The sequence below is a fragment of the Lampetra planeri genome, chromosome 5, assembly GCF_965212315.1.
Source record: "Lampetra planeri chromosome 5, kcLamPlan1.2.h2, whole genome shotgun sequence".
Classification (NCBI taxonomy): domain Eukaryota; kingdom Metazoa; phylum Chordata; class Hyperoartia; order Petromyzontiformes; family Petromyzontidae; genus Lampetra; species Lampetra planeri.
The window spans coordinates 22,587,834-22,602,624 of record NC_136111.1 but is presented as its reverse complement, the minus strand read 5'-3'; the positions used below and the strand labels follow the sequence as shown (position 1 = coordinate 22,602,624).

Below are 14,791 nucleotides of genomic sequence, written 5' to 3'. Positions count from 1 at the left end.
ACAACGTTAAATCATTCATGATTTTTTTAATATAAAAAGATTGTTCCGTATATGGCATGCTCAGAAACTATGATCACTCACGTATTGGTGATTGCGTAGACTGCTTGTGAGTAGCTATGTACACCATTGTATACAGAGTGCTGTATCGTGTATGTGGTAATGAGCAGTTTGCACACTGCACTATGAGCCTGACTGATATTTGAGCCGCCGCTAGGTCCCCACTACACCGACCTGCACTGAAGTATGATCAATCCCCCATATAATTGACACGGTGTGGGGAGGCCTTAATCTAGCAGTGGATTTACAATGGCTGTGACTGTATGTAGATGTCTGCATGTATGTACAGGATTAATTAATCTCCATTACTGAGGTTAACTGTACTCCTTTTATTTAAAAGTATGGCTTATAGTCTCCTTAAAATGGAAATGAATATATTTACTCATCAATATGTATCGATTTTATTGATTAGTACAAATGTAGTGGATTCAACTTAGTCGCAGACTTACTTCTTGGAGGCAACACATATTTATTAACACCAACACGTAACACAAATGGGGTTATAACCTTTGGTGGTGGACCACCAGGCTAACTACGCTTGTTACTGGGAGTAGCTACAACGGACAGGACCCTAGCTGGGGTCCTCGTCCACGTGTTGGTGACTTCTTCTTGGACGTAGATCGTAGATCTTCAGATGACAACAGCAACGCTGAGCCCCGGTCCCTGTGGGGACCCGGTTTATATGCTCCCGGGTCGTGGCTGGCCCCGCTCTTGGCCACGGCCACCTTCGAGAAACCTCTTGTCGTTTCTCGACCCTTCCTGTAGGATCTCACCCTGACACGTGACCACCCCAAGCCCTCACCTGGGGCCCTTGTGTAGATCTTACTGGTCACGTGTCTTCCAGTGTCAACCAGAGTGCCATGGCCTCGGGTAACCTCATCCCATGGCTGACACTCACACACTCCCTCCTGTCGGAGTCAGCACTGCACGCCACGCGTGGTGCCACTGAGCGCTATCCCAGCACTCACCAAGCCCTCACTAGGGCTGGTACCACACCCACCAGGGGGTGTCCGCGATGGCAACGCATCGCACGCCGTGCCTCGCTAGAGCCGGCATAACACAGTGACATTCACGATGTCGCTACACACGTGATGTGAGTACATCGCACACATGCCTCGCTCGAGCCGGCATTACCCAGTGACATCCACGATGTCGTTACATCCGTGATGTCTGCGATGTGAGTACATCGTACGCCATGCCCCTCTAGGGCCGGCACCACACAGTGACATCTGCGATGTCACTACACATATTCACAATATGCATGTATAATTAGCATCTGTGTGTATACGTATTTGTGTGTGAGGAGCGGTGGCGCACTGGTTAGCGACTGCGTAACGATCCCAGTGAACCGAGTTTGATTTGCGCTCACGGCCAACTACAGCAAAGATTATCTGAGCAAATCCTGGGCCTCCCCTAGGTGAACTTAACCTTAAATGAGTACCTGGTGCTGTGTGGAATGGGTGTGATGTTGGCTACCCACTCCATAGTGTAACATGCTAGCCTTCATCGGTGCTTGCTAATAACACTTGTCCCAACAGTCTGTTAAAGACTATAATGGGGATCTTTTTCTCTGTGTATGCCGAGACTTTAATCTGTGATCAAATTTTGACTTGGAGAAGTATATTAATATATTTATTCCTCCATAATTTGTTTCAGAATTTAAAATACGCACATAAAATGTCCTGAATAATTTCGACGTCTTTGAGTGCTGCAATTTCCGGCAGTAAAAATACTTAAATAAATGCCCACTTAAAAGTCCAATTGTTATTTTTTGTCACTTTTTTACATTTAATTAAATTCAGAAGGAGCATTTTTTTCAAAACATTTCTTCTTAGATTTTAACAATTTATCTGTGATCTAGAGTCCTACCTTTCATGCAGTAAAACGTTCGATTGAGCAAATACATAGCCCAATTCCCCTCTGTTCCAACTGGCCAATGCACATATAAATAATTGCAAGATTACATTCAATTGCCGTGTGGACTGTAAGCTCCAGCCATTCTTGTTAATCCACTGCTGCATGAAGCCCTCCCACGTCATGTAGGTTGTGGGGGTTATTTGATCAAAATTCACCCCGTCGATCAGAGCGGGTTGGTTAAGGCATTGAGAACAGTCGTAAGGTGCATAGCGGTACAACAGTGGAACGTGCTGCACGGCTTTCTGCTGCCCACCACGCAGCCGCAAAGCAGCCAATGCAACATGCTTGTTCATGGCGGTGGTTAACCCTCCAAGCACTATCCAACCCCGCTTAATTTAAGAAATTTGATGAGATCGGGTGCATCCCAGGTGATTTGTTCCAGCTGACTTGTACAGAGCGGACAGCGACTAGCTTCTTAATATTATGGCCAAGCTGGAATGTAGAATTCCATTTAATCCACAAAAAAACTGTTGCAGAATCCCAACCCTTAGCCCGAAAATCTCTAACCCCAAAAACACTATCCTCCTTCAAGCCACGCGTATGTCTGGCCTGCTAATGCTTGTTGTAAATTCAAGACGCTGCACACTTAAGATTTATGCTCCACAAGATATTGCCCTTTCTGCGGAGCTGTTGCACAAGGTTTCAATGCAAGAGCAATCACTCCTCCGGGGACTTGTCACATACAGTTACAAAGCCAAACAAATTGAATGTTTAGTCACAAAAAGCGTCCGGCTTGGTGTGCTGTCCTCCAAATGTCAGAGGCTTTCTATCAACTGGCATATTACTTTAAAGGGTATATAGGCAGACGTGTATGTGAGAGACTGAAAATATATCCCCAAACGAATACAACGAAATAAGTGCCGATAAATGTGTGAGTTTTCGTGAATTGCAGAGGTTATATAAGTGAGTGATTACGGTGTCATTGTGTTTCTGCTGGGTCTCTGTTGGTTTGTGCATTTTTTTTCGTTATACTCTGTTTGCACCCTGTATTTTCCTCGATTCCCTGATGCAAAATTGCCACCCTGTGTCATCAGGACCTCGCCTGCCTTTCAGGGTTTTGAAAGCACACCTACCACATAAATTACTGTGCTTGCTCTTACACACCACAAGCGATAAAAAGCCAACAGTATGCTGTTATAATTAATTGGTCCAGGCCACTCATCGGGTAATGGGACCAAAATGTTGTTTTCTTTTATTGGTGGTAAAAACAGACCCTTGTCCGTGTTAATGTATATTGTATTACAGCGGTATTCTCTTCAGCGGGGCGCTGCCGTGACATGACGAAGCTCAGGGCTCCAGAAGACTTGAGGAGCTACACTGGATAGCGTCACCTACGCCAGTCACACTCATTATGTTAACTACCTCGCCTGGTATACAGGAGGTCGTGGGATCGATCCCGATCCTGACGCCTGCTGTATATTTGGAGTTTGCGTGTCTCTCTCTCCGGTGGTCGGCTTTTCTCCAGATCCTCCGGTTTTTCCCTCCACCTTTAGAATCAACATGCGTTTAGCGTATTTGGCTGCTATAAATGTCCACGTGATAAGCCACTTCGTTGAGCTGTGAAAAAAGCTATATAGCTCAGGGGGCCTTGCCTGGTACATTTTTTTAAAAGATTAGTTTCGATCAAATGTGCTCCCAGCACCAACCCAAACTGACCAGGCTGGTGAAGTATGGTCAACCCCCATGAACGCCACACGCCTAAACCAGCACGAGCAATTGCTCCCCAGCATGCTGGATGGCGTGGTGAGGACATCAGTAGTGAATGTGGTGATGAAAGCAGTGCTCGTGGAGTTGTTTAGGGTTTTTTTGAGGAACAAATGATTGTGTAGTAGAACACACGCGGGGACATTTGTGCAGGGCCCAAAACTTAATAGGGTCCCACGAACATATAAAACATGACATATGCAAACCCGTCAACCCCTTACCAGTGCCTGCCTTATTATAGACCAATTCAGACATTAGTCACCCCGTGCCCTTAGAAATATCATCGTTCATCCTACAATGCCCCATTGCCCGTATTGAAACGCCTTTACGCCGTATGGACCTGACAACTCAATTTCCCTGTACAAGAATATAGGTTGACAGCAATGGATATGTGTTGGAATTGTTTTATTCTCAGTGTCCCGGGCTCCAGATACTCGTCCTGCCAAGATCACAGTAAGCGGTGTCAGAATCTGTCCACACAGAGGAAATCAACCTATCGACGTGACTTTACCGAAAGACCCAAAGAATATGAATAGGACATCAATCGTTGATTCTTGAATCACTATTGAATCGTGATGCCAAAAATGAGAATGCTTTTTTTTTGTATTTGCATCATTTGATTTGCATCCATTCTGCGTTAGTTGATGGTCAGGTGGTTCATTGGTCGAGCGAGCGGTGCACGATTGAAGGTTACGAGTTCTAATGCTGGGGATGAATCAGCCCATCATCCCTGCGGGAACGGTAAAACGAGCACCACTTTGTGGGAAAGTCAACAGCGGCTGTCCTGTGGAGAGACTCGCCCGCCACCATAGGAATGGGGAATTTCCACCACTGGCTCACGGAGTGTAAGTAGATGGGCACCGCCTCAATGCGCATTTGAGCAACAACAAAATCACATTTGAGTTGTAAATAATCGACTCGTCGCTAGTTTCCTGCGATAATCGATTTTCTGCCGCTCATATTCCTCCCCTCCTTTCCCTCGAATCGTGTGCCGTGAAGAAGGGCCATTGCCCAAAACGTTGTCTCTCATGTAAATATTAAGTCCCGCTGACTGGGTGACGACGACTGTGGCACGCCACCCTGCCCTGCGCGTGGACGTGGAGGCGTCAAACGCGGCCATCTTACTCGGGGGGGGAGGGGGTAGAGCCGCCGCCGCCGTCCCAGCGGCTCGCAGCGACCCCTCAAGCCTCCACCCCCTCCACCACCTCCCACCCCCTCCACCCCCCCACCGCTCCACCCCCCCACTCCCTCCACCCCCTACCCCCCCACCCCCCTCCACCCCCTCCACCCCCCCCACCGCTCCACCCCCCCACTCCCTCCACCCCCTACCCCCCCACCCCCTCCACCCCCTCCACCCCCCCACCGCTCCACCCCCCCACTCCCTCCACCCCCTACCCCCCCCACCCCCTCCACCCCCTCAACCCCCCCACCTCTCCACCCCTCTACCCCCCACCCCTCCACTCCCCACCTCTCCCCCCCCCCACCGCTCCACCCCTCCACTCCCTCCACCCCTCAAATCTCCCCACCCCTCCACCCCCCCCACCCCCTCCACCCCCCACCCCTCCACCCCCTCCACCCCCTCCACCCCCTCCACCCCTCAACTCCCCACCCCTCCACTCCCCACCCCTCCACCCCCTCCACCCCTCCACGCCCCACCCCCTCCATCCCCCCACCCCTCCACCCCTCCACCCACCCCCCACCCCTCCACGGCGGCGGCGCCGTCTCAGCACAGCCGCCCAAGACACGCAGCATCCAGGTGGGGTGGGGGGGATAGAGGGGTGGGGGGATGGAGGGGGGGTGGAGGGGGGGGATGGAGGGGGGGTGGAGGGGGGGGGTGGAGGGGGGATGGGGGGGGGATGGGGGGATGGGGGGGGGATGGGGGGGTAGGGAGGGGATAGGGGGGGGGTAGGGAGGGGATAGGGGGGGGGGTAGGGAGGGGATAGGGGGGGGGGTAGGGGGGGGCTTCCTTACCTAACATGGCCGCCACTTGCACCGCGTCTCCTTTATAGACGCGGCATCCCACGGCGTGCAGTGAAGCGACCTTGCGTGCTCGCTTGTTGGTGGTGGTGGTTGATTTGTGGCGCTCGCTAACAGCGCTTTCCCCTCACAGGTATCTGTTAAGCCGGCGGCGATGTCGATGTCTGCGGTGATAGGGATGAGGATGATGTCTGTGGCGGCGGGGAAGGCGGCTCCGCGCTGGGCGTGCGGCGCCGGGGCGAGGTTGAGGCAGCCCCGCGGTCTCCCCGGGCTCGGGGCGAGGCGCCGAGAGAGCGGCCTGGCGGCTAGCGGAGGAGACGAGGCGGCAGCAGCAGGGGCAGCAGCAGGGGCCGTGCAGCCTGGCTTCGCGGCGGCGTGGGACAGACACTCGCGGCAGACCCCCGGCAAGGACAAGGTGACTCGAGCAAGTTCACGCTCAGACCCCGCTTCGAAATCAATCTGCTGGATGACGGCCCCCGTCTGTACGTTGGTCGCGGGGGTTGTTTGACCATACTTCACCACGCTGGTCCAGGGGGAGCGCATACTCGCAGGGGGCATCTAAATGCGGTGTCGATCATACAATGTTGGTGTACTGCCCACACCACGCTGCCCTCACCACGCTGCCCCTCGGCCACCTGCTCGGCGGTCACTCACCCGGGGCCCGGCCTCTGCTGAGCTTTTTCGAGTTCTGGGGAGACTTTTAATTCACCAGATAATCATTCGCGTCGCTGTGGTAAAATACGAGTAACAAATATAATACTCTTTGTTTCTTTCGGTAAAGTCACGTAGGTTTTTATGTTTTTATTTTATTTTCTACCTACGTGGCTTTACCGAAAGAACCAAAGAGTATGGATTCCTGCAGTCACGAAAGCCTCAAGTTAACAAAAATAAGTTGGAAGAAACATACAATTAATTTGCACGGCGACCACACGGCCTAATGAGAGTGCGTCATTTCAGCAGCATTGGTTCAACACAAGCAAGCTCTTGGCGCAGGTTTCATAGCTGTCATCCCCTTATCAGTGCCCTACCTCGTTACAGACAAATTCAGACCTTATTGGTCACCCCGTGGCCCTCGTGAATCTCAGCGTTCATCCTACAAAGTCCGATCACACGGGAGAAACACAAACAGACAACACAAACTTGTGCCCATATTGAAACTGCTGTACGCCGTATGGACCTGAAAACTCTATTTTCCTGTACAAGAATACGGGTAGACCGTATGGGTTGACAGGTATGACTGGTTTCGACATTCAACGTCTCATCAGCAAAGTCGGGCTTTATTGAGATCCAATGCTGGTGAAGGGCACGAGGTTGCTTTGCGATGAGATCTGTGCATAGTGACTGCGTGGGTTCGCGCATACTGAAAGATTGAATGAAGTTCAAGATACCGAGGTCACTTCCCAATACGTACCGGTGTAAACTTTACGAAGCAGTAGATGGCACTGTCTGCACCAATAAGACTTATTGCATTTTCAAATTGGTACCTGCAGGGGGTGGAGTGGTTAGCGCACTGCGCTCTACACAATATTGGCGTTCGATTTCTGTCCGCTTAACATGAGTGCAGCGATGCCTGAACTGGTCTGAGACATCCATTCACCAAGCCGCATTGACCATTGTGGTGATGTATGGTCATACAATCCCCATGCCTGACACGCCAGAGAAGGCCCTCATGCAGCGGTGGATCGACTAATCCCTGTAAAATATTATAATTATTATAATACACAGGGAAATTCCGAGGCTTTAAAGTGACTAATCTACATTTAACGGATCACATGAACACTATTCTAGAAATGTTTTTGTTTAAACCCTCAAATTTGTATTGTCCTACATCGAATAATGTTTTGATAATGTGGATATTCCCTTTACTATACCTCTAAAGTGCACAGTAAATTATACCGTTGCTGCTGTCTGCATATGTAAAATATATTTTCCAGAAAGTCACGACTTGGTTATATTTCCAGCCACAATAACATGTTACTTAAAGTAATTTCTGTTAATGTAACATGAGCTGCACTGAGCTTTCTTGTGAGTAAATTAATGTAAAATAGAAATTACATTCAACATTGGTTTCATTAAGTTCGCTGTTGGCAATGTTTAATGTCTGGGCGACAGGATGTTATTAATTCACGCTGTTTATGCTGGAAACACATTCTCTTTTCAATGCTTCCTAATTAGTTTAGGTTTATTAATATTTAGTTGTGTTTCTATGTTACAGCTTGGGTTGGTAACTGGAAAATAATTAATACAAATTATTTTAGAATACATTTGTGTACTAATATGGTATTTGCTGAGAGAGCCAAATTAATAAAGCCATATTTCTGTTTGCAATTTGAACATAGATGTGCGGGTGTAACGCAACGTTTTTTCCATTTACTTTCACGAACTGCGCGTCGGGCGAGTGCAGGAGACGTTTGCCGAGATGCTGCGCAAGTCCCCGCTCATGCAGCTCGGCCCTGCCAAGGACAAGTTCGTTCTGGGACGCATCTTCCACGTGGTGGAGAATGAGCTGTACATCGACTTTGGGGGGAAGTTCCACTGCGTGTGTCAGCGCCCCGCCGTGGACGGAGAGTGAGTCCCATGCTGCTGCTCGGAGCACAACCCCGGGCATTTCATAAACAAGTGCATGTAGCAAGAGCGTGTAACTATTCCCCCAATAATTGATTCTTCAAACCGCAACCCCAACACTGTTGGGTGTGGGGGTTGCGGTTTGAAGAATCGGTTATTTTTTGGCCACTTTAATTTGCACTGTCTCAGGCATACAGTTCCATTTGTTCCATTAAGCCTAATTGGAGCATATGCACATCGTTTTCATAAATCACAAATAATTGGCTGCCACATGCACGATTTGACACGTGTATTGGGAGTGCAAATATATGTTTTAATTGATAAATTGTTACGTGCCCAATTAATAGTGTTTTAGTTTTATGCTGGTTGAGATATAACCGGTACTTAGTTGAAATCAAGAGTGAATACAATGGCAGCCTTTGTTAACAATACACGCTGTTCTTTCTGGAAGTAGAGAGATAACACTGAAGTGTCTCAGTTGCCTTGATTTATATAACTTAATTGTACTCATTTTCCCGGGCATGCCACTGTATTGATTTATCACAGCAGGCATTTAAAGCATAGAGATTATTAGTTCTATTGCCTGTAAAACTACAATTGGCCAGTGCTCGTTAGATTCGTATGATTTGGAATATTTTTGTTGAGTTCAATGTTTTGGCTAATCTTAAATATGAATTGAGTCACTGCTGCCTTTTACACTTATAATCGCACGACTGGATAACACAAAGTTGGTTACATTTTGTACACATGCCCAACCATTGAGTTTACAGATAGTTTGCAGTAAAAATGTTTTATCGTACCTTGTGTTTTAGAGGTCAAAGATGTCCCTGAAGGACAGATGAATGATGGTACTGTAATCATATTTTATTAATCAGAGTAGGGTGAGAGGTGGTAAATTTGGTGGGTGGGTGCTATAATTTGATGTAAATATGTAACATGTAAATATGCATAGAATAAGGAACAGCAAAAATAATTATTTAATTTAAAAAGAGTTGGAAAGGCTCTGTAAGGTTTCTGAGGAGTGCAATATGTAATAGAGGTGAAACGATGCATTGCCTCATTATCGATTCTTTATTTCACAATTATGCCCATTGAATCATGTGTGCAATAATTATTCATTTATTTTCATGTATGTTGCATATAATGGGTTCATGTCATGGCTATACTCATGAGGGGATCTACCATCCGATGCAGTTTCCAAAATTATTATCAAGTCTGGGAACTCAATTGTTGCACCCTCAGTACACAACTGTATTTTTTCTGTGCCTCTCATGTGAGAGAATTTGGCTGTTGGTGAGGCCTTACAGGCTTCACGTCTGAGCAGGATGCAGACGCTTGCTACTGAATGACGCCCTCTACCCGCAAGAAGTGTGGCGGTTTGAAGCTCCGATCAAGAGGGGTCCTTGTTTTTAACGCGATCACGCCCGGCGCTACGAACAGAGCGTGTTTTGACTTGTTCCTCCTGAAGCAGTAGCATTGGTCCTTTTTAGATCTTAGGGAGGCAGAGAATAAAAGAAAAGAGGTCTCGGACCTCACTGGAATGATACCCTTGTGTTCCCGTCTTGGCTTTGATCATGGTGTCTTTGGGTAGTTGCAGGTGAGAAAACAAAGGTCTGCCTCCTAGCTGTTCTGATATAAGGGTGGGTTTTTTTCTTTCAGAAAGGCTAGGTTTTTTTTTACATGATGAATGGGGGAAGGCATGCACGAAGTTTTTTTTAATGTATTAATTAACAACCATTTCTCAATCTATTGCTGAATGAAGACCTTCTGACGCTGTGTGGGTCCTATGGCTTGTTTGACCGTATTTCACCACGCTGCTTATTGAGGATTGGTTAAGAGGGCTCAGGACTGGTTAGGAAATCACTCGCCCTTTGATGTTGGCCGTGGCTAGGAGTAAAACACAGTTTTGTCGGGTGCAAAGTGCATTGCGCTAACTTCTGCGATACACTCCTAGTCAACCAGCCAGTATTTTCCCTACCGACAAAGATATCATGTTTCTGGAATTTGATAATTATGGCATGCATGTTTAGGAAATAAAATGACAGAACCCATGCAGTTTCAGGTGGTGACTTGCCTCACACTGTGTGTAATCGCATGAATATATTTTGTCTACTCAAAATGAATCTTTGCTAATTAGAGAAATCGTCTTTATTTGCTTTATGTTTGTGCGTACTAGGCCTGTGGGTTATTATAAAAGCTTCCACATCACACTTACCCCTGTAATTGTTTGTAATTATCCTTAATTAAGTTTTAATATAAAAAAAATACTTTTAAGATATCGTCAAACTCTGTCACTTTCAATCCTCGAGTCCCAAATTCCGTAGCATGATAAATTTAAATTACACTTGAATAATTTGGACGTGTAGTATACGTTAAATAGCGTTAAAATATTTTGACGTTTATTGCTATCCAGTAAGTGTATAAATAGGATTTCAGATGTAGATGTTTCTATTATACATTCATCGTCGGTAATTAACATTTTTGTAATGTATGAAAAATACATTCCACTCTAGCAGAATTGGTTGGTTTAATTAAAGCATGAAAATGCACATTGTGTGTTACACTGCAGTTGGGGTTGATTTTTTATGAGTCTTTTGTACAAAATGAGTCAATGGTTTTTTTTATCTATAATTATCCCAGCCTTCCTGCCTGCGACTGTGCGCACACAACGCTGGCTCTGTACCACCTCCACATTTCCCACACTGCGCCCGCTCTTAGCGCACGCCTGGCAGCTTTGTTCGGCGCGGAGAGTGCAGCCGGCACATTGAGTCGTGAAAGAACAGAAACAAAGAGGTAGCCAAGGTTTTTGGCGTGGAGTGGGCGGCCGGGGCTGCGTGACGTCCGTGCCCGACTGCAGCTTCCATGGGATCAAAGCGCCTCGTCCAAAGCACATTAGCCTTGGGTGAACTTTTACCCTTGCCAGGCATTTTAATATCAAAGTGTTTAAGGGGGCCCATTCACATTCATCATCATTTTCGCGTCCGCGTTAAGTGCGTGCGTACTTGCTTGGTAAAGTTAGACCCCGTGAAGCGCTTTTACATTTATTAAGTGGCATATTTTTTTTTTAATATTCAAATTATTTTAAGTGGAAATGCCGTTGTATGCAGCAAAATCACAGCAGTCTGGTTGAGGAGCGTTATAAATGTTTCATCTTCAGAGTTTCTCTGAACGGTTTTACATGATAATTGGTTTTTTACCCTTTTATCTGGCAACAAAACTGACACCTTTTTTACAAGGAGTCATGTTTGCATAGACCACAATACCTGCAGTCATAATGCAAACAAAAAACATAACGCTGATAATGTATGCACTGTCCTTGAAGTTGATTGGTCCACACCCGATACAGCTTTCCTTAGAGCCTAGTCTCACATGGTGTTGGACCAGATGACGCCAAAAGGCGCACAACTCAAAGACAATGCACCATCAGAGTATGAGAGCTCGGGGTGAAGCATTTACACCATTGGAACCTCATTTGCCAGTAAAAAATATGATAATTGGTTTTTTACCCTTTTATCTGGCAACAAAACTGACACCTTTTTTACATGATGAGCCACTTCGTTGAGCTATCATTAGTGGCCAGATCGCTTCTGAAAAAGAAGCTAATAGCTCAGTGGGCTTTGGTAAAATAAAAACACATTGTGTGTGTTTGCTTTTCTTTTCTATACTTCGCATTCCTATGGTGTTTTGTATTATTTGTTGTAGTAGCTTTCTGACCGGCCCCTACTGGATATATGCGAAAAAGAGCTTTATAGCCTATCGGATTCCTCCAGTATATATAAATATTCTGATTCTAATATTTTAACGGGCGCTGTGAGTGGTCCTCGGCCAGGTATATTTTATCGCCTTAATGCCAGAGTTCGAACTCCACCCTGCCAGCCTGGAAACACGATCGTGACAATCACGGGTGTTCGAGTGAGCACCTGTCACTTGCGCTAGTGCGGGGCTGCTGCTGCTGCTTCCCCACGATAACACTGGGAGAGAACCATCGGTAGCATTTAGCTGGATACTGGGGCAGACCTGATCAGACTGCGAATGAGCGGAACAGAGAGTTGTGCAGCGTCAGGTGATTGAGAGTCGACGTACGCGGTGTTAAATTAATTCTGCTCAGGAGGCCATCGGTATATCTACCCACATGCATCATACCCGACGGGATTTTATTGTCAGGGCTTAAGTTTGCCATTTGCTGGAAAGTATGGGATGGATTGTAAATCCCAATTGATATGGTTTAATGAAAATTTAAATCATTCTTTATGCAGCTTTAGCTTGGGGAACTCAGCGGACCGTGTCTGTGCATTGTGAAACTTAAAATAAATAAAAAATCTTTGTGTGGTGGTCATCATTGTACAGAAACAAAACACCATGGCATGCAATTAATAATCACCTCGGTCTGGATTGCTAATAAATTATAAGTGTGTTCGAATAGTTTGTAATATTTCCAAACAGCAATAGATTGAAAATGCTATAATTTATACATAACATTTGCCCTGAATTCTAATAAAATAACAATTGCCCCTGGGTGACTTGGATGAATCGGTTCTCCAATGCAAATTTAGGCGTTGAATAATTCGCTCCTTAAACAAATCGAGGGTCGGGATTCTATTCAAATTTGTATCATCTCGTTTACATTTTCTCTTTTTTTCTGCCTCGTTTGTACACTTTTGTTCATGCCATTAACCTAGGATACATTTTACATTGATCGTCGTTTCTCGCTATGGTTCTATGCGTGCCCCTTGAGCGTACGAATCAACTTTTAATGGATTAACCGATGCATCATTGCGCGCCCATTAATTTCATCGGGCGTTCCCTCTGTGTCTCAGGAAATACCAACGTGGCGCGCGGGTCCGTCTCCGGCTCATCGACCTGGAGATGACGGCACGGTTCCTCGGTGCCAAGACGGACACGACGCTCCTGGAAGCCGACGCCGCATTGCTGGGGCTCGTTGAGTCCCGCGACCCGCAAGAGAGCAAGGGGGAGGCGGCGTGATCAGCCGTGCGTGCGTCTGTCCGTCCATCCGTCCGTCCATCCATCCGTCCGTGCGTGTGTCTGTACGTCTGCTGACCCTGGGGGCTGTCGAGGTAGCCTGCAGAGTGGGGGGGGGACTCGCTGCCCACCTGCCTGGCGCGCTGCTTGCCTCACCCACGGAGATGTTGAGAAGACCGTACCGAAGACACAAATGGACCTTGTCGATGGACTGAATATTTTCTGTTTTTTACAGTTATAGATTTTGTACAGCTGCAACATATTAGACAAAGAAATGTCATTGTTATTGAGTTGTTTTGAAGCAACATGTGTTGAAGGTCAGTTCCAATTGCAAAATAAAACTTTAAGTAAAGTCATCTCTATGTAATAGTGTACTGCACAGTCTTCATATTTGTGTGTAAACCAAAGCATGATGCGAACAGCTGGTGATGTAGACAAAAGCTCCCTTACATTCAAGAATGATGGCGTTTTCACTAAAGCATTCTAAAAGATTAGCTACCTTTATGCAGTAGGTTATACCTGTCCATATTTAAGTAATTGTATCCAGCTTTGCATGAACTGGTTAATCAAATAGATTGCATTAAACTGGTTCATTCTACTTGTAAAAGTGGCATTGGAATTGTTATGCAATCAACAGTCACATGCACAGCTTCATATAAAATAAGCAGCGGTGAAATTCTGAGGTTTTTTATTAAAACGTGTAAATGTATCGTATACCCAGCTCCATCTGACACAGCCAATCGGTAAGGTTTGTCACTTGAACAGAACCTGCCAGTATGTTACTACTTCAGCATGTCGGTGTGTGCCGGAGAGCAAACCCATAACATTTACAATTGGGTATGACATTTCGCTTAGTGATCACAACCAGCATCGCAAGGCTTGATGTTGCTGGTTGAATTATATTGTCTGCGAAAGCCTACGGGTTAATTTCGAGTCTACTTAAGTGCTGTTGTAAGCAAAAATAAAAATGACTTGTTTAACAAAAAAAAACTATTATGCTGTGTACGTACGGTGCTTGGAGATTCAGCGCTTTTGTCTGTCCACTGCTGCTGCTGGGTGAGTGCCTCCCTAGGCCACGCTGTGTGTGCAGTTTATTTGACCGTACTTCACGATTGGTGATCGCCCATCCCAAGACGCTGTCCAGGCTCAAATCTGCTTAGCTTCTGATACCTGTTTAGATCACACACACATCCAGGCTGATTTGCTCATTGGCTCTAAAAGTGACGTAAATATTAATTATCTTTTTTTTGTACTAAGTCTAATATAAATTGCACATTGTCAACGTGAAAATACATTTGGGTGATTGCGTTTGTATTTCAATCTGGTGTACTGCTGTTTGCAGCTATGCTGCCGGGGGTAGTAGCATGCGTCAGCCACTGCTTGGCTATGCTGGCGATTGGGAACATCCGCATAATACATGCTGGAACCGCCTCTCTTCCCTCCCTCTGTGTGCACGACGATTATTCAGAATTGTCCCAGGGGGTGGGCTGGAGCCCACCCAAAAACCGTGAAAAAAGTTGTGTTAGGTGCAGGAGCGTGATTTAACGCCACACACACCCGCGCGCGCGCGCTGGCAGGGCGGAGCAGGCAG

At 46.5% G+C, this 14,791-nt stretch overlaps 1 protein-coding gene across 1 annotated transcript; it reads left to right on the top strand.

Moving 5' to 3' along the window:
- The first annotated feature begins 5,642 nt into the window (after nt 1-5,642).
- Nucleotides 5,643-14,190, top strand: MRPS28 (mitochondrial ribosomal protein S28). The gene is made up of 3 exons (XM_078595029.1): nt 5,643-6,070; nt 8,060-8,223; nt 13,038-14,190. Exons 1-3 carry the CDS (start codon nt 5,810-5,812, stop codon nt 13,201-13,203), a joined length of 591 nt encoding a protein of 196 aa, XP_078451155.1. The 5' UTR covers nt 5,643-5,809; the 3' UTR covers nt 13,204-14,190.
- Nucleotides 14,191-14,791: the final 601 nt, after the last annotated feature.

What these genes read in the sequence shown, in the direction of transcription:
- MRPS28 (XM_078595029.1), top strand. Translation starts at nt 5,810, where the DNA reads ATGTCGATGTCTGCGGTGATAGGGATGAGGATGATGTCTGTGGCGGCG. An exon ending in AGACCCCCGGCAAGGACAAG is followed by an intron (nt 6,071 to 8,059) that starts GTGACTCGAGCA and finishes GGGCGAGTGCAG; the next exon opens with GAGACGTTTGCCGAGATGCT. An exon ending in CGCCCCGCCGTGGACGGAGA is followed by an intron (nt 8,224 to 13,037) that starts GTGAGTCCCATG and finishes TCTGTGTCTCAG; the next exon opens with GAAATACCAACGTGGCGCGC.